Raw genomic sequence first — 20,053 nt, 5'->3', positions numbered from 1 at the left:
TCATTTTCATTAAAAAAAAGTTTAAAACATTTTAAGTAATTTGATACAGTGGCGAACTCATGATTTTTTCTATGTGTGAGCGTAACAAGTATAAAATACAAGACACAAGTGCAAAAATTCAAAGACTAAAAAAATTCATAGCAAGTACAATCAGTACAATTACAATTGTCCTCTACGAGTTTTCATGTTTTGAAAACGCTATCAATGTCATTGAAGATGTTTTTCTCAAGATATACAACCAAACTATCATTCATCCATTGATCTCTCATTTGATTGCGCAACCGGTTCTTAACAAAGTTCGTACCATATAATACCCTTTCTACAAAAGATGTAGCAATTGGAAGTACTAATGCCAATGTTATGAGCAAATAGACTAATGGATATCCTTTGTGCTTTCTTGTCTCAACTAATTTTTTTTTGCAAGATCAGAAATTCCATTCAATTCTTGAAACTTGGTATTGGAATGTACATCGTCAATATAATTCTCAAGCTAAATTTCAAGTGCCATGAGTTGTTCAGTAGAAAAATCACTTGGATAGAGTTCAACACGACGTACCAATTTTTGCTTATTGAAAGCATAAAATGAATTATTCATACTTAAGCATGCTAAGTAAAGTAGCAACTTAGTGTCAACCTTTGTTAAACAATTTCTTAGCTCTTGAAGTTGCAAATCTATCACATCATAGAAAAGATCAACATGATAATAATGCATATTTTCAATTTATTGTGCCCTACGTTGTGATCGCCCTCATGCTACAAACATATCATCCACATTAAGAACTTCAATATTTTGTTTCACCAAAAAAAAAAGGGAAACTTTCTCTAATAAAGAATCACACCCATTGTGTCTCATATTTTGTGGGTTTCGCTTGCATATTTCAACTAAATCCATAGCATTCACAATATCTTGATCATCCCTTTATAAGGCTTGCGATAACTCATTTTTAATTCCAAGTATAATCATCATCAAATGCAAACTAAACACAAAATCAAATGATTGCAGCAATCCTAACAAAATAAATGCTTCATGTTTCTAATTAGTGCCCACTTTATCATCTAAAATTTCCTCTAATACATCAATTATAGATGAAAACATGGAAACAAAGCTAAGCAAAGTACCATAGTGTGCGTCCCATCGAGTATCACATAGACGTCTAACTCCAAGTTCTTGATTTAAGCCTTGCCACTTGAGAGCTTACCATTGCTAAGTGCTTCAATAACTTTAAGGGCTTGTTTTTCTCAAAGAATGTCGCTACGCTTTGATGATGCCCCAACAATATTTAGCACATTGAAAACTAAGATGAATAAAGCACCTATTAGGCTATGGTTTTTTGCCAAAGACACAAAAGTCAATTGAAGTTGATGAGCAAAGCAGTGAATATAAAAAGCACATGGTCTATCTTTCATAATAAGTGTTTTCAAACCGTTGAACTCTCCATTCATATTACTTGCCCCATCATAACCTTGACCACGTAATCGAGATATGCTCAAATGATGTGTAGCAAATAATGCATCAATTGATGTCTTCAATGAGAGAGCTGTTGAACTAGCCATATGTTCAATACCCATGAAACGTTCAATCACATACCCTTTGTTGTCAACATAATGAAACATAACAACTATTTGGTTTTTAATGGATACATCACAAGATTCATCACACAAGAATAGAAAACAATAATAGCATTAGTTGTTTCACCTGCAGCATCATTTACAATGCATTTTAGAATGGTGATATCAACTTAAGGTAATCATGAGCATATTTCAGTGCTACAGCTCGAACCTATTCATTGTGATCAACAAGGAATTGTAAAAGCTCAAGAAAGTTTCCTTGATTGCTTGAATTCTTAGACTCATCATGACCATGGAATGCAAGACCTTGTTTTAAGATAAATTGAATACAATCAATGGACGCACATAATCTAATTCAAGATTGAACTGAACTCTTGTGAAAAACATTTTCAGTATGTTGTTTTTCATTCATCAAAGCTTCACACTTCTTCACAGCTTGGTTATGGGCACTATTAGGACCCCTAATATGAATTTCAAATCTTTTTCTCTCCTTCCAATTTTAAAATCCTTCACCAACAACTGCTTCACCTGACAGAACCCGACCCAAATTTCACTTTGGAATCTGAGTCGAACCATGTGCGTGTCCGACACCTGAAGGTTGCCAGACACATTTGACCAAATTGCCCTTCTAACTAGAGACCAATTTATCTATCAATTAGACTTCTACCGAAAATTCGGCAGAGTCTCCCCTTTAATCTGCTCATTTCCCCAAAAGTTTCCACTTGTCAACAAACATATATGTTTATATAACCCAACTGCCAGCATACATTAAATTATAACTAAGCACTCAAGCATCATAATATTCTGGCCTCAAGCCTCAATAAATCAAGTAAATCATTCTGCTAATAAAGTTCATCTCAACTTTCATAATAACAATAGAACATTAGTAATCTCAAAGCCCCTAACTCGTGGTTGCACCCGGTAACACTAGGCTGCTTACGTACCCTTACTGAGGGATCAAGTCACACGTAGTTCTTTCAAATACTCATATTAGTCACACACTGAATATAAATATGTCATACACTGAACTCCCTCTATTTAGTTTTAAAACATCTCAAAACTGAAATTCTCTCCACCCAGGCGTACCCCCATTTCTGATCCATCAATTCCCTTAATACCGTCAATTCCATCCTCGCAGGCCTCCGAGATACCACTTCCATCCGAGCCGCAATCTTCGCAAGCCAAGCCGAAATCTTTGTAGGCCTCAGCCGCATTCCTCGCAGGCCTCGGAGATACCACTTCTATCCCAGCAGCAATTCTCGCACCACACGGTTTAGGAGTCCCCGAAACACGTGACATTATTTATATAAATGACACTATAAACCTAGCCATATGGTTGGCATTTTCGAAGTATTCGGGACTCTGTTTTACGATCCGTCAAAACCTATATGATCCTGAAATTACCTATATCAACATATAACAAATTGACTACGATCAACGGTTCAAAATTATCAAACTTGAAAATCACACAATAAGCGAAATCCGTTCGAGGCTCAAACGATATCCAACCTGGAATCTGAGCACGCCTACGCGCTCGTGGCAACTAGAGAATTGCATTGGGACACATTGCCCTTTTGCCACAGTGCCGAAAGTGATAACGCTTTGCTGGAAAATCTCAACATCACGGCTCAAGACTCCTACCCTAGGTGAAACACCCTATTTGGAACCACTTTTGTTCTGGGACCTACCCAGAAAAATGGCCGAAATCTCAACCTGAAATACGGCCAAAACCTAGTTCCCAAATCGTTCTCCTACACTCAAACTCAACCAATTCCTACCCAACAGGCAACTAGAACTCGAAGAGTAGATGAGATTCCATACCTTGATCACCGAAAATGGCAACTAGAAGAGAGAGATCGGGCCGGCGAAAATCCTGTCAAAACCCGGCTGGTTCTTCGAGTTCTCTGGCAGCACAAGCAGCGGCTAGCGACCGGGATTGGCTGAGCTGGGACAGCAAAGCTGGGCCCGTCCTTTTGGCACCGGTCTCGCTTGTTGCCATGGCCGGTTGGCCGGAGTTCGAAAAAAGAGAGAGAGAGAGAGAGAGAGAGAGAGAGAGAGAGAGAGAGAGTATGTGTGTGTGTGTGTGTGTCGCATGGAGGAGAGAGATGTTTTTTTAAAAAATATGACCTGGTAAATTACCATTTTGCCCATCTACGTATTTTGATCGTATCTCTCTCGTTACAACTCAAATTTGAACCCACTACGTGTCTACGGACTCATCTTGATGTGATCTATGCAACGGTACAACTGGAATTCCCAAATTCCTTCCCGAATAAAAAGTCAACTTTTAACCTAATAAAATATTCTAGGGGTATAATGATCTTTTACTAGAATAAATTAATAATTAACTATTAATTTAGGATTGGGTTATTACATCACCACTCCCTTGTTCTCCACTATTTGATTTAAAAAGATAACAACATAAACTGAATGCAACATTTTTTCTATGCTATATTCCAACCAATTAGGGAAATCATCAAACCAAGAAGAGATGAACCATCGTTTCCCATTTCCACATTTCTTAGAAGGGAACATATGACTTTTAAGTTGACAATGACCTTTTTGTAGGTATAATCTTCTGATTTGATCTCGAATATTGCGATTGTAATATAAAATTATAGTTCGTAACCCAGGATCTGAAGGAAGATCCACCACATTGACTTCCATACGACTTTGTTTTGAACTGCCAACCTTTATAGGAGTTGATGACTCCATCACTGATTTTCTTTTAAAATATTTTTCCATGGCTGTTACAAAAATTCACCTATTTAGAGATAGTCTAACAAAAAAATACAAACAAATGTTTTAACAGTTTCGACAGAATAAAGATAAATAAAATATTAAAGTGTAACTAAGGAGGAGAAATCAATTACTAACCTACAAGAAGCGCTAAGTTATAATAAACAAAGATGGAATCGCTTGTGAACAACGATGTCTTCCTCTCTTTGGCGTTGCCAATTGTTCCAGACAAAGATATGGAGTTCAGACTTCAAAGAAAATGCAGCAGGTCTTCACGTCATAGCTTTCTAGGTTGCTTCTTTAATTATTTTTTAATAATTGGACAATTGTGTGGGCTTACTATACTATATATATAGGTAAGTAACAAAAGTTGAGTGTGGGCCATGGCCCATATTGGGCGTGAGCTGGGTTCGCCTCTGATTTGATGGAGTTATGTTTAATATATTATAAAAATCAAAATAATTTTCTCTAACATTTCATTTATATTTTACATTTACGTCTATTAAAGTGTTTGTTTATATTAAATTTGACGATAAATGTTTCATATTTCATTAAAGTATTTTTTCATTATGAAAACTGATAATCCAATCCAATATCAATTGGATTGGAAAAATCATAATCTAGTCTATATTGGATTAGATGCGGATTGGTGAAATAGCATTGGATTCAAACCGATGTACACCTCTAATGTGGTTGAACCGATGTACACCTTAGAGGGGTTGAATGAAGGGTTCAATCCAACCATCCAATCATTAAAAAAATTTAAGTCCATCCAAGTTGGAAATTTGGCTAATTGATAGTTGGTTTTAGGTAATAATCCATATATTTATTATAGCATAATATTACCTTCATAACCATGAATTGGGGCGGATAGTTGATTCAATTCCAATTCCTATTTCTTCCCTTAATCCTAAGTTTCTTGATCCTTACTTCTCAACCTCAATTAAGTATTTAATAAAAAGGTCTATAGTATTCCACACTTCACATTTCCCTTAATCATAAATTAAAGAAACACTCAATTACTTTCATACAAGCTTCCACTTTCAAATGCTTTATGATTTTGAAAAAAATAAAGTTGGTTATTCAAAATGATTATTAAAGCATAAAATCCAACTTTTAAAAAGAGGTGTGAGATTTTATTTATTTATTTTTATGGATAGTAATAAGGTCACTCTAGTTCGGTCTGATTTTTATCTTAAATTAAAACCGAAATCGATACTATTTAATTGGTTTGGTTCGATCCAGTTTTAATGATAAAAAAAATTATAAAATCAGCTGTTTGAATTGATTCTGGTCTAGTTTACAATTCAGTCCAGTTTTGGACCGGATGATTATTATTATTATTTTTATATAAATTTAAACTAAAATTTTATTTTTTGAGCTTGAAAAACAAATAAAGGGCTTGGAGTTGGGCTTGATGGCTTGGAAGAGTATTTGGGCTTGAAGAAAAATTAGGTTTGGATAAAAAATTGGGTTTGGGCTAATATTATATAAATAAATAATATATATGTAAGTTGGCCCGGTTTGGCCTGATTTGATTTTTTTTACTACAAGAACTGAAATTGAAATTGGACCAAATCGGTCCAGTTTGATTTTTGGTTAACTCGGTTTTTTTGGCCCAATTCGACTCTATTTTTCGGTTTTCTGGTTTGAATGCTCACTCCTAGCAATTATTGACAGATATTGCCAATGCTACTATAAAATTTTGAAAGCAAAATAGCAAAATAGTCATTTACAGAAGAAAATAACTTGTAAAATATTCATATATAGGTAGTGGAGGCCATTTTCGCATTAAGATTTTTTTTTATAGAACGTCCAACTTTAGTTAAAGTACAAAAGAAAATAGGTTGACTTTCTATAGTGTATAAATGTTAATGTCGCAAAAGACAAAAAGACATCGTTTCTTGTAGACTTCATTGATCATTCGATGAAATAATAAATTTGAGAAATTTAGGGCCAATTTGACATTGATGTGCTGTAAAAATAATTCCTGTCAGATTTGCTGTGAGAGAAATCAGCTATGAAAGCAATTTAACGTTTGGTAAACTTTTTGTTAAAAGTGTTGTTAGTACTAATTCCTGCATAATCAGAAAATGATTCCTGCATAATCATTAACCCTAGCGCCTCTTCGAAGTTGATTCTCGCATAATCAGAAAATGAAAGCACCTCATTAGCTACTTTCCCTTATAGCTTTCTTTCACAACAATTTTTAACAATAAATGATTTTATCATAGTTTACCAAATGGGCTAGGCTTCCTAAATTTTTTTAAAAATTACTTATCACTCCAAAAAAGTAATGCCAAACAGGCACTTACAATCTTTTATGATTTATTCATTTGTTTGTATTTTATTTTTGGCAACTTATTTAATTTTATATATTTTTTTTGGCAACTGATTTAATTTTATATATTGGTCCGTTGAATTTCCACCTATTTCCACCAAACCAAGCACGCACAGCTGGTCTGGTAGGGCAGCTGACGTTCGTGACCATCCAAAATCGTGACGAGCCAATTTCCGAAACGCAAAATTAAAAATGAAACGGACCAACCAAACCAATAGCCATTTAGCCATCCACATCCACGCGGGCCCCACCCACGTTCCAATTAAATTCAATGGAACTATTTACCCCTTTTTCATTACTTAACGGGACCGTCACAAAGCCGTCACGGCTCATCCCACACCCATTCACGGCACACCCGTTCCGTTAAACAACCTCGTCCTCTCTCTCTCTCTCACTCCGCCCCAACGTTCCAACCCGCCTCCTCTAACGTCGTCGTTCCGCCAAACCCCGCTAACCCTAACGTCCTTCCCTCTAATGGCTTCCTGTGACGACGACTTCTCCATTCTCGGTGACGAGTCAAACACTACCCACCACAGCCACCTCCCCCACGCGCCCTCCTCCCACCAGCTCCACCAGCCATACGCGCCTCCTCACCGCTTCGCGACGCGAACGACCCCGGTCCACGCGCCACCTGCGCAGCCCATACTCAGCGACGAGGTCAACGCCGTAGAAGACCAGGCCGAGGCCGGAGACGACTACGACGATGCATCCGCAGCCGCGTTCTGCTCGAATCCGTTCGAGAGCGGGACCGATCAGAACGACGTCGTTGCTGGCGCCAGCGAGAAGAGGAAGGACCACTCCGATGAGCTCAGCGATGGCGGCGGAGGAGGATCAGGATCAGCTCCGTACAGTTACAAGAGATCGAAACCCTCCTCGGCGGCTGCGATCGGGGAGTACAGGAAGGACCGAGAGGAGTGGAGCGACTCGGCGATCTCGTGCCTTCTCGACGCGTACACGGACAAGTTCACTCAGCTGAATCGGGGAAATCTGAGGGGCAGAGATTGGGAGGAGGTGGCGGCGATTGTGAGCGGGAGGTGCGATAGGCAGAGGAAGAGCGTCGATCAGTGCAAGAACAAAGTCGACAACTTGAAGAAGAGGTACAAGCTTGAGAGGCAGAGGATGAACAACGGCGGCGTTTCGGCGAGTCACTGGCCTTGGTTCAAGAAGATGGAGAATATCGTCGGCAATTCATTGCCTGGAAAGGCCGTTTCCGACGAGGATAAAGGCGTTTCTTCTCCCGGTACCACGCCGCGGCAATCGAAGAGGTTTGGAATCGTTTGTCGTGCATTATTATTGTTTAGGTTAATGCTGCAATTGGTCAATCTCCCTTGCTCAGTTGCTTGCGTTGTGTGGTTTTTTAGCAGAAATGCAATGGCCATAATAAGTCCTGTAAGTCAGATGAACAAGGTCAAATCAGCTCCGAGTATCAAATGGCGGAGAGTGGTCTTCAAAATCAGTGGTGCTGCTCTTGCTGGCGCTGCTCCAAACAATGTTGACTCAAAGGTTCTATCTTTTATGCAATCCCATTAATTGTATGAGCCAAATTTTGATCCTGTTAGCTTGTGAACAGTCTTGTCTCACTGTGTTTTGTGATTTGGCAGTTGGCAATGCTGATTGCAAGAGAAGTTGCATTGGCTTGTCACAATGGGGTGGAGGTTTGTTTGTTATCCGTGTGATTGTTCATCATCTTTGAGTTCATTTGTTTGTTGTCTTTTTGAGTTTGAGCTGCAAAGTTTGGTTTCTTTCTTGCTTGGTGTATTAGGTGGCCATTGTTGTTGGCGGTCGCAACTTTTTTTGTGGAGATGCATGGGTGACTGCAACAGGGTTAGATAGAAGTACTGCATACCAGATTGGGTAAGCATCATTGCTAGCCTATCTTAATTTTTGCTATCTCAAATCATACCACCTTTCACTAGCCTTGGTTTATTAACATGATCATTGCATTCTTAGTGATGAAGCATGTCCAACGAGTTTTGGGCTCCATTTTTTGGTTTTTATTATACAAAATATAATTTTCTCTTTTTGGTTTCTTTTTTGTGGCTGGTGCTGTATTTGGATGTACATGATAGTGCTCTTATTAAGTTTCATGAATTAGTTGATCTGATTTGCTTCCGCTTTTGCTGTTTCACAAAGCACTGAAATAAAACTGGGGAACCATATAATATAACAAAGCACTTGGGAACTGTAATATCATGTGAACGTTATGCATGTTCCACTAAAAGTTCAAGACACGGTCTTCGCATCGCTGTGTTTCATTTGAAGCATTGCTGTGTGATGTAGGAGGGATGTCATAGAAATGGTGTGACTGAGGAATAAGAAGTTTGGGTGTATGTCCTATCTGCACCCTCTGATATCTTAATTATAAATTGCAAGATAATGCATCTATGATGCTCAAATGTTCGACCTAAACAAGGTGACTTTGTGATGTGTACCAGAATGATGGCCACTGTAATGAATTCTGTATTGCTCCAGTCAGCACTGGAGAAGATGGGAGTCCAGACTCGTGTTCAAACTGCATTTTTGATGCAGGAGGTTGCTGAACCATACAGTAGGCAGCGGGCCATCCGCCATCTTGAAAAAGGCAGAGTTGTAATATTTGCTGGAATTGGCGCTGGCACTGGAAATCCTCTCTTTTCCACCGACACAGCAGCAGCACTTCGAGCTTTGGAGAGTATGGCTCTGCGATCATCCACACTTCCTTTCAAACATATTACAATGCTTGAAATCTACCAAGTTTTTAATTGTTCTACGTCAGCTCTTCAACACACACACACACATATATACCATATACATGCATGGATTCCCACCCACATCTTTTGACTTTATATATAATTTTGTGACACTCTTATTTTCTCTCAGTTCATGCAGAGGCAGTACTCAAGGGTACCAATGTAGATGGTGTCTATGACTGCAACTCTCAAGACAATAATTTTACATTCGAGCACATTTCTTTTAGGGATGTGGTCACCAGAGGGGCCACCTCAATGGACTCGATGGCACTGACCTTCTGCGAAGAAAACAGGATTCCTGGTAAGTGCATTTTGTTTTACTTGTATTTGGTTCAGATTGTGCCTTTATCATAAATACATAATGCAGGCATTTCCAATTCATTTGGTTAATACATCAATGCATCAGATAGGAGGGAAAGAGGGCTAGTTCTGTTCTGTTGAACAATAGTGAGAGTGGATTGAGTCATCCAACGGTCCACATTTTTTGGTCAAAGTGTTACAAGCCTAAACTCAGAAGCTGTTAATTGAACCTCTGTTTATGCACACGGGTATTCAAATTCAATTTAATCAATGTGCATTTTTATGTGCAGTTGTGGTCTTTAATCTTTTAGAGCCTGGAAATATTTCGAAAGCACTATGTGGAGAACAAGTTGGTACCCTGATAGATCAAGCTGGAAGGATTAGCTAATATTTATGAAACTCTCAGCTGTTGTATTACTAGGTCTGGCAACCTCAAGTAGCTGTCAACTTATCTTCAACAGACCCCTTATAGAGATGTTGGTGGGTTCTACAGCTGCCGGCCACTCGTTGAGACTTGGCTGCAAATCCTTGGCATATATAATTTGCCACCTGATACCTTAAGGTAGAGTAAAGATTCTAACTTTTATGACGCTAGTGGTTGGTGCTTCATAGAATTAACTATATTTTTTAAGTTCTGCATCCTAAGGTGGTGCCGGAGTCGTTCGTATCCTCTTGTAAATGGTATCTACTTGGAGAAAGATTGTTAATGTAGATGACAATAACAATTTAACTGGTCAGTTTGTATTGATAGAGGTGTGAATAGCAAAGTATGGTTCAAAGTCATGACATTTCTATGTGGAAATATTTATCTTTTAAATGCAATCTGGGATCTCCTACGTTGCTTTATTTTAATTTATAATCAGCTTATATCAATTTTGAAATGCATGGAAATGAAAAAAAAAAAAAAAAGGGAAAAAAGGAGAGAAGGAAAGACTAGTCTCAAATGCTGCACAAATGCCTGAAATCATATTTGTACAGGGAGGTGAAAAAAAACCATTCTTCCTGAGTTGGGTTTCGATTTTTTAATTTTTCGTGGTTGTTAGAAAACAGCTGTTTTGCGTGAGAAAATACGATTAGTGTAGAATTAAAATTGAGAAATACAAGTTAATTTGATCATATTCATGTCTCAAGACAGATCCAAAGCATTCATTTGCTGACTTAATAAAATAATTTATCTGCATTACTAAAACAAAATATTAATTAACTTTCAAGTGCAAGCAAAGCAGCTTCGGCTGCCACTCTGAAGATTTAGAGTGATTTGAAGATAATAATCAGAAATAATTATTGTCAACGGCTACATTACATAATAGAAAACTAAACAAAACTATCTTAAACTTGGTGGCAAGATAAGCAATCTCCTCACCTGCGACAAATTTATAAAATACAAGGACTTACAGATATTACAGAGACCACAACTACACAAAAAATAAGGACTGAGAAGGAGCCAGCAGAAGCAGCATTTCGCAGTGAGAAACTGAGGATGATGATACAGACAATCAAAGTCACAGTGCAGGCAGGCAACACCATTACATTACGCAACAATGGAGTGGTGGCGATGATCAGGCCAGCCCGTCTTCAGTGGTGGCAAGGGAAGGCGAAAGTGAATTGCGGGATTCATCATAGTCTTCCCCAAGAGGAGATCTCTCCACTCTGATGTCCTCAATCATCTTTGCCACTTCAGCCATTGTAGGCCTCTTTTCAGGCTGAGGTACCACACAAGCCAATCCCACATGGAGCATTGCCACAAGCTCCTCCTCAATGTTCTTGTACCTCAAAAGTTCTTGATCAAACACTTCCCCAGTCCACTCCTCCTTCACCACAGACCTCACCCATTTCGGAAGGTCCACCGCCTCCTCCTCCTCCTCAACACGAGGGCGAGCCGGAGATGGATACTGGGACGGAGCTCTCCCTGTAAGAACCTCCAACAACAACACCCCGAAGCTGTATACGTCCGCCTTCTGAGACAGCCTCTTGACCTCTGCCTGTTCAGGAGCTCTGTATCCACCCAATCTTGCAATGGCATGAACCGGGTTCAGAAGCAGAGAGAGTCCAAAGTCAGAAATGCAAGCCACACCGTTCTTGTCAAGAAGCACATTGGAAGATTTCACATTCCCATGTGGCACTTTTGCAGAGCTATACTCTTCATGAATCCGAGCAAGCCCACGAGCAGCACCCAGCATCAAGCTGATCCTTGTGGTCCAATCCAAAGGAATTCTACCCGGACCACGATTGCCTAATTGCATCAACAATCAAACACCATGTCAAATATAGCCAAAATTCAAAATTCATAACGCTAAACCAAACACATGTTCTAAAATTCAGGGTAGTATTTAGAATAATCATGTCGTTCACTCATGTTATAACACGAAAATCATGAACATTATAACACGTAAATCAGGAACATCATGTTACGGTGTTGCAATCTAATTCAGTATAATTCAACAATATATTGATGATTTGAAGTACCAATTACCATGAAGGAGTGAGTGCAAGCTTCCATTAGGGAGATAATCATAGACAAGAAGCTTCTCCTCCTTGGCATAATAATAAGCACTGAGCCTCACCACATTTGGGTGCTTCACCTTCCCTATCAAATCCATGTACTGCTCAAACTCCTTCCTCGCGCACGGGTTCGCGTCCTTGAGCCGCTTCACGGCCATGGTGCACCCGTCGTCGAGCACAGCCTTGTACACCGTCCCCAAGCTTCCTTTCCCCAGCATCTCCGCTGACGCCCGGAGCAAATCTTCCAGCTCAAACTGCTTCCTCCGGTCAAAAAACACGAGCTTGCTCCGGTCCGTGGCGTTCGTTCCATCACTATCCGCACCGCCACTGTTGGCATACACCTTCTTCTGATCGCCGCCATAGCTGCTCCCGCTCCTTCTCTTCCCACTCTCGCTTCCGCCGATCGAATTCGAACCTCGATCTCTCGCGCAGTAATGGGCCAAGATGAACGACACAACCACCAGCATAGCCACGCAATTGGCGATTACAATGGCGACTATAGCGCCGGGGCTTAGCCCTTTCCTCGATTTCTTCTTCTCCGGTTCGTTTACGCTCGTCGTCTGAGGCAATTGGCTCGGATTAGAAGGCACCGTTTGAGCTGAAGCCGCCGACGGAGGACTAGTAGCTCCGGTAAACGAACACGCCGGCAATGGGCTCGCCCCGCAGAGTCCTTCGTTGCCGGAAAAGCTTTCGTCCCCGAACTTTCGCAGCAGACCCTCCGGAAGCCGTCCGTACAGTTCGTTATTGGTGAAGTTGAGTTCTTTGAGGTCGGCGAGGGAGCCGGAGAGGTCGGGGACTTCGCCGGAGAGGGCATTGTTCTGGAGCCGGAGCGTGAGGAGCCGGGTAAGGGCGGTGAGGTTTCTGGGGATTGGGCCGCGGAGGTTGTTGTCGGAGAGGTCGAGCCGGAGGAGTCGCCGGAGGGAGGCAAACTCAGGCGGAATCTCACCTGAGAGGTCGTTGCCGGCGAGGTAGAGTAGCTTGAGGTTGGTGCAGTTGGTGAGGGGCGAAACGGTGCCGTTCAAGCGGTTGTTGTGGAGGTCGAGGAAGCGGAGCTGGTCGAGGAAGGCGAGGAAGTCGAGCGGGCCCCGCAGGTTGAGGGAAGGGAGGGAGAGAGCGACGACGCGGGATTTGGAGATGGAGCATCTGACTCCGGTCCAGGATGAGGTGCATGGGTCGGCCCCGGTCCAGTTGGATAGTAGGTAGCCGTGAGTGTCAGTCTGGAGGCGGAATTGCGTGAGCGCCCACGTGTCGTTGTGCGGCGGAGATGATGAGAGTGAAGGATGAGCCAAGGCCAAGAGAAGAAGAGACAGAGTGGCCACCAAAGCCAGAGCCTTGCTCTTCTTCATGGCTTATGTGCTTGGGCGGGAAGAGTAGGCAAAACACTAAGAAGAGTGTTTTTTTTTTTTTGAAAAAAAGGAAAAAAAAATGTGACCAAAGACTAGAGAGAGTGAGAGCCTCTTTCTATGAATTTGAAGAAAGAGAGTGGGAGAGAGAGAGAGAGATTAAGTGGGGCAAAGATATGATTTTTAATTTTATTATTATTATTTCTTTTTGGTTTTGACATGATTAGGGTGGATGGGTTCTTTTTAGAATGGGGAGGAGTAATAGTATGATTAAAGATAAGAATAGGGCATGGTTGTGTGAATGATTGATGTTCTCCACTCTTCCATATGGAATGAGTAAAGATTTTTGAGAGCAGGGTTTTTTCCTTTTCACTTTTTCTTGACCAAAGTGAAATGAGAAGGAGGACTCTAGGACCACCATGACATGATTTTTTTATTATTATTTTTGCATTTGTTATTTTGATACGAGTGATATCGAGATAGGGAATAATCGAATACAAAATCTCGAATGCATGAATAAACGTTTTTAACCGGTTGCAATAACCTGGTACATTAAAGAAAGTAATCAAGTTTGATGATGGGATTTGTTTTAAGCTATTGACCCCAAAAGTTATCAAGTGAGTCTCATAGACTCATATGTAATTTAATAAATTCAATTGCAACAATCAATATCCCATCAGTACTAAAGTTCTGTAATCAATATGCCATTGCTGATAATGGCTACGTAGTTAATTTTGCACAAAAAGAAGCAGGCAGCACTCATTTACTTCTTTGAAAATCTTTGGCCCCCTTTACATATTGGGTTGAGCTGGAGACCTAGTGTAGCTAAGGCTGACCAACCAAACTAGTATAAATTCCTCACATCAATCTTGTTATATTAACCTTTGACTGACCTCTTTCAGTGTCGAAGTTAGGTTCCAGTCATCTATGGGGAATCTCCTGCCTCAAACTCTTCTTTCAAATGTCTAGTTTCTTAGCAGAGTGCGTGATGCAAACACTTGTACTGTAAATTTTGCCCTCTAGTAGGTGAAACCAAAGATTTGCTTAATGTACGAGTTATAAATTTTGCTAAGATTAGTCGCGCACCTGGTAGCAAAGCTCGGGATTGAGCATTTGGTATTGTAATTTCCCTACACTATGTTTCTGCATGTTTGACTATAAATGTGCAGTGTTTCACGAAGATAAATACAATACAAGCCAAAACATGCATGGAATATTATTTTGGACTACTTTTTGAGGATTTTAGATAGAGAAGGAGGAACATAATTGAATTTGTCTGTCGGTGCCTCATCTTTTTCCATGAAAGAAAAAGCTTGCTATGACTTTGAGACTTTGAGTCTTAAGAAAGCAAAGTTGTTCTACCTACCAAACCCTAAAATGATCATCACAAAAAAGCATACCACCTAAATAAAACACGACTAGATTGCTGTCCTAACATCTCTTTTCCCTTTCTCTATAGATATATGTAACAGTACTATTGAATCAGTTTCTTTGTATAAGATCTGCATGCAACAAGTAGCTTGGTGCATAATGCTGAATGCTGAGAGAAATACGATCCTGAGGAAATTGAGTGACAATTTAATAGAGAAGTGCAAATACATATCTGCACTCGATGTGTGGTTAAGAACGTTTATCCATATATCAAGATATTGTATTAGAATTACTTCTCTCGTAATCGCTAGTATACTTAAAAAAATAATGAATTAAATTAAGAAGTTGATGTAGTTTGTCAAATTAACCCCATGTTGTCAAGCAGCATTATATGTGTCGCTTCAAAGAAGTTATGCCAGCATGGATGTTGACAACACAAATATAGTTAATGTACCCAACAGATAATTGACTTTACCCGACAGTGTTATTGGAACTATTTCACAATTTCAAATCCCTTCCATAATCATAATCTAAAACCTTTTTTTCCCGAGAATTAGCAACATTTTGAGGATTTGATCTTCAATTAGTGGAGAATAATATAATTGCAGATTTAATCCAATCTTTATAGCCACATGGTTATCCATTTTACAGTACACTTCCCAGTTGTCAGCAATCAACTTGAGTTGAGGACTAAGGTCATGCAGTTGATGCTGTCACAAAAAGTGAAGGAAATGCTTACAGGTTACAGCCTCTCTCTCTTTCTTCTTTTTCTTTTCTTGCTTCTTGGTTTGTTTGTTTTTTAATTATGAAGCATGCAAAAAGAACAGGAGAGAGAGAGAGAGAGAGAGAGAGAGAGAGAGAGAGAGAGATTGAAGGCGGGATTGGCGTTCCAATTTGCCACAGTCATTTGCTGAATCAGCAAAGAAAAGCAGACAAAAGTTGGTGCCCAACCAAAAAAAAAAGAAAAAAAAAAAAGCAAAAGGGTCAAAGGACAAAAAGCTTAATAATGTAATTTTTCAAAATTTTGGTAGAATCATTGGAAAATGAGACAAACTTGCAGTGATTTTTAGGTTTAAGAAGTTTCAGGAGCAAAATAAGCCAAAGTTGAAGAATTTTATCTGCATTATTTCTTAGTGGACTTGGCATTTTTAGGGTACGGATTTTCTGGGAAAACAGGCACAGTGTTCAGTAACTTGAGTTAACTTACAGCTAATCAAACAGAATAAGTTTAAGTTGAGGAAGGAAAAAATGATACTTTAAGAAAGTATTAAAATTTCAATAACTCAATTGAGTGGTCAAATGATATCGGATTCAAGTGATTTTTTTATAGAGATGATCTTTGAATGATTATTTAAAAAACAGATAATTTGGATTAGTAGAATACGATACGGAGTGGGCTCTACAAGAGTGTTCCGCAAATAAACTTATTTGAAGGATTTCTCAATAAAAGCTCTCTGTATATATATATATTCTCAACCCAAAAACTACATTCTGAGCTGATCAGCTCAATCAAAAGGCAGACCATCAAACAACATCTCATAATGAACTAGAAAATAATAAGCAGATCCAAAGCTTTGATGAAAAGGCCAGTTTAGTATGATTGTATTTTATTTTATTTTTCTGCTAACATCATTTATATATGCAGACTGAAATGGGCTAAAGGCAGCGTGACCCAAGCTTTAGCAAACCCACAAAATCATAAAGTTATAAACAACTTAACTCAAGTCGAAGTTTGGTCATTAAATTATTAAAACTGACCACACTTAACAATATGCAGATAAATGCACGGACTTTAAAAACAGAGATTTGATATTCAACAAAAATTCTTTATATCTTTTTAACTTTTTTTTTTTTTACATTTCTATTAGTCTCTCAGTACGCACTTTCGTGCCTGTGAGAGCCTTTTTAAAAAAAAATTTAAATTTATTTTAGAATTAAAAAAGATGATGGGTAGTTGTGTTTCATAAAAATAGGATTCATTATCTGATTTTTCTTTTAATTTTAATTTTTTTAAATACAAATAAGTGTGAATTTACTATATTATCCTCATTTAATTAATAATTTCAATTTTTTAATATTTGCATTAATCAAAGATATTTTCTGGTATTTTAAATGTTTCACAATTCTCTGCGTTTTGCTTTATATATATAGATTAACATTTGAAACCCTTCATCTAACTCTCAAGTAACTCTTAAGTCTTGACAATCAGATGCTTATATAGCTGAAAAAACCCATTATTTGAGAAACCCAAATAGACCTAATTCCAAACTCCAATGTAACTAACAAAGTCACATTAGAAAATTAAATTAAGAAAAATTGAATATATGAGTATTTACACTTCCATTTTGTTTCATAACAAAACCAAAATTAAAAAGAGCGTGATGATGAAGCATAATTAACTTTCATACCTAGAGTTCATTTCAATCCAAAATAAAAAGGTAAAAAGAATTTCTCTTTTTTACTTTTTTACTTTTTGACGAGAGAGAGAGAGAGAGAGAGAGAGAGAGAGAGAGAGAGAGAGAGAGAGAAAGCCTACCTTCTTGTCTCCAACAGCAAGTAACATGAATGGGCATGGAAAAGACTCCACAGCAGTACACTCCCATGTTCCAATAAATGGAAAATCGTTACTCTTGTACAATCGCCATGTTCATTTCTATTTTTCCTTTCCCAAATTTTGGTACTGAAAAGGACGATGGAAGTGTACAACATTATCCAAAATACAGACAGCTGTTTTCTGTATTTTTTTGTCCCTCAGTTAAAATTGTTGTCCCTTTCTTCTAGCCCTGAATTTCGAGGGGACCGACCTCACAAACTAAAAATTTGGACTAACCTGCGGGGTGATGGTTGCTGAATGATGGTGTAAAATTAAGGCGTGTACTTTTAATCCATTTTTACCACATGGAACCCAACGGAATTTAAACCAAAGCTCCCGATTCTTTTTCTGGTTTTTTTTTTTGGGTGATGAAAAGCTACCTATGAACTCAATATATCTACCTTTGACCCTTCCAAAAATAATTATGCTCTGCAAATGTTTGGATTGGATGGCAATGGAATGAGAAAAACTTCACACCGTAGACACTGTTCAATTAAAACCTTTCGTATGTTATTTTTTATTTATGATTAAAAGTATGTAATGCGTAATAAATTTTAATATGGACGGTATTTGTCACTCAACTTTGAAAGTAGAAATAACATCTCAAGGGCATGAGCAACCTAAAAAGAACTACAGCAAACTGCATGAATTCGTTGGCCTTTTTTTAATTCAAATTAGTAGGCAGCCTATCCGGAAAGAATGAGTTGTAGCCAAGCTGGAGACTTCTGGTAACTACTAATTATGAGAAAATTAAACTTAAATCTGGACCACTGTCAACGCCGAGACATAAGACAACCCCACCAGATGAGAGAGTTTTGGACTGGGTTATTCTCACGCCGCCTAACTTCAGTTTCATGACCCATAGCCATCGGCCTTGTACGGAACACATGCAACATGATGTTATGAGGACTCTATTCACCCCCACCCTCGACACTACTCTCAAAAGAAACTTCCATGTCTCAGTGTCACCAACGCGCGGGGAGAGGCAGAGGAGCGACAGTGACGCTACCACAATAACCATGATTCCATCCTTACATACAAATAATAATTTGACATGTGTGAAGAAACCTTTTTTTATTTTATTTTATATATATATATATATATAAAATTTGTTTTAATGAAGTAATTGTGTACGTGTGTCAAGACTTGTGACTTGTAAGTTTAGCAGTAGGGACCCAAGTAGTATTTTGTCCTAAGACAGAAAAAAAAGCCCCTACAGTTGATGTTCGAGAGGAAAAATTCTAGCATACCACGGGTGTATACAACATGCCTTATCCCTCAACCCTCATATGTTGATCATGTAATCAGTGATTATGAAAGAGACTTGTATGTGTACGTACGTGGTATGCAAGGATTTCTCCTCCAATGCATGTGTTGTGTGCATGTGAGGAGTTAGAAACCATGAAAAAGAAGACCATGGTCCCAAGAACCCTAACCAACACATGCTACGAGGGCTATTTCTAGTTATGCAAGCAAAAACCCGCCTCTTAGCCACAATTCTGTCCATTTTGTTAAGGACCGTGGTGTGTTCTTGAAATCTTTTTGGGTCAAATGGTACGTGCGTATTTCAATTTCATCCAAGGCAAGATCCCTTGCTTTTTAAGTTACCAAAATTTGCTAGAGACATGTTCTCAAGCAAAGAAGTTAGGATCCAATTACTTCAATCACATCAAGTTATTTAAGTGTCAATTTTTATCCCAGAAAAAACTAAGCAAAGATGGTGATGCAGGAAACCTAACAACAGAAACCCCAAATCAGTCACAACACATTTAACCCGTATTTTCTGCATTTCATACAAATAGTAGTTATAAGATATTTTACCTTATTGTGTAAATGAATCGATTGTAGATGACCAAACCGGAGAGGATTTCTGCCCTCACAAATAAATACCCACGTCCACCTTGAACATCCTTACAAAAAAAAAAATGTCTGAAACCTCACTCCTCGTGGATCATATGGCTCCTCAAACAGAGCAATATTCCAGACGTGGCATGATCTGCAACATTGCGAAGCTGAAAAAGAATGGGTTGCATGCAAAGCTGAGGCTTACCAGAGGCGGCGAAAAGAAGCCACCCCGGGATGTCCCTCCAGGTCACCTGGCTGTAGTAGTAGGGGAAGCTAGAAGAAGGTTCGTTGTAAGGGCGGATTTGCTGAACCACCCGGTTTTACGGCAGCTGCTAGACCAAGCATATGAAGAGTACGCTCATGAATGCCCTGGCCCTTTAGCCATACCTTGCGACGAGCTTCTGTTTGAAGACATAGTTCACTCTCTTAGAGGTGGTACAAGTAGCAATCAATTCTCCTGCCCCTTCATAGCTTTCTGATAACTGTGATCACTATCTTTCTATTTCAATAGCAAAACCATTATACCTACCAAGCTAGCAGTAGACAAAAAGGAGAAGACAGTCTTCCCCTGCTGAGTCAATGCAGTGCGTAATCAGTTCAAAAAAAAGTGTAGGATTTGATAAATGGTTGTTATTGAACAAAAAAAATCAGTATTACATAAACCGATATGGGTTCTTTTATTTATTTACAGGTGGAGATTCCTTAAAAACACACTCACAAG

At 38.9% G+C, this 20,053-nt stretch overlaps 3 protein-coding genes across 4 annotated transcripts; 2 read left to right on the top strand and 1 right to left on the bottom strand.

The window, feature by feature from the left end:
• The first annotated feature begins 6,963 nt into the window (after nucleotides 1-6,963).
• Nucleotides 6,964-10,514, top strand: LOC117635901. 2 transcript variants are annotated; one of them, XM_034370282.1, is made up of 7 exons: nucleotides 6,964-7,914; nucleotides 8,014-8,152; nucleotides 8,251-8,304; nucleotides 8,412-8,503; nucleotides 9,085-9,320; nucleotides 9,509-9,679; nucleotides 9,969-10,514. In XM_034370282.1, exons 1-7 carry the CDS (start codon nucleotides 7,124-7,126, stop codon nucleotides 10,064-10,066), a joined length of 1,581 nt encoding a protein of 526 aa, XP_034226173.1. In that variant the 5' UTR covers nucleotides 6,964-7,123; the 3' UTR covers nucleotides 10,067-10,514. The 2 variants fall into 2 exon arrangements, with proteins under 2 accessions (XP_034226173.1, XP_034226172.1); XM_034370281.1 differs by having other exon boundaries at nucleotides 8,011-8,152.
• A 376-nt stretch (nucleotides 10,515-10,890) lies between these two features.
• On the bottom strand, nucleotides 10,891-13,711 carry LOC117635116 (leucine-rich repeat receptor-like protein kinase PXC1). Its single transcript, XM_034369457.1, has 2 exons — nucleotides 12,152-13,711; nucleotides 10,891-11,911 (listed from the first exon to the last, which is right to left on the bottom strand). Exons 1-2 carry the CDS (start codon nucleotides 13,524-13,526, stop codon nucleotides 11,238-11,240), a joined length of 2,049 nt encoding a protein of 682 aa, XP_034225348.1. The 5' UTR covers nucleotides 13,527-13,711; the 3' UTR covers nucleotides 10,891-11,237.
• Nucleotides 13,712-19,442: 5,731 nt separating this feature from the next.
• On the top strand, nucleotides 19,443-19,811 carry LOC117635407 (auxin-responsive protein SAUR71-like). The gene has a single exon (XM_034369733.1). It carries the CDS (start codon nucleotides 19,443-19,445, stop codon nucleotides 19,809-19,811), a length of 369 nt encoding a protein of 122 aa, XP_034225624.1.
• The last annotated feature ends 242 nt before the right edge of the window (nucleotides 19,812-20,053 follow it).

This window comes from Prunus dulcis, chromosome 7 (genome assembly GCF_902201215.1).
Source record: "Prunus dulcis chromosome 7, ALMONDv2, whole genome shotgun sequence".
Classification (NCBI taxonomy): Eukaryota; Viridiplantae; Streptophyta; class Magnoliopsida; order Rosales; family Rosaceae; genus Prunus; species Prunus dulcis.
This window is presented reverse-complemented; position numbering and strand designations above follow the sequence as displayed.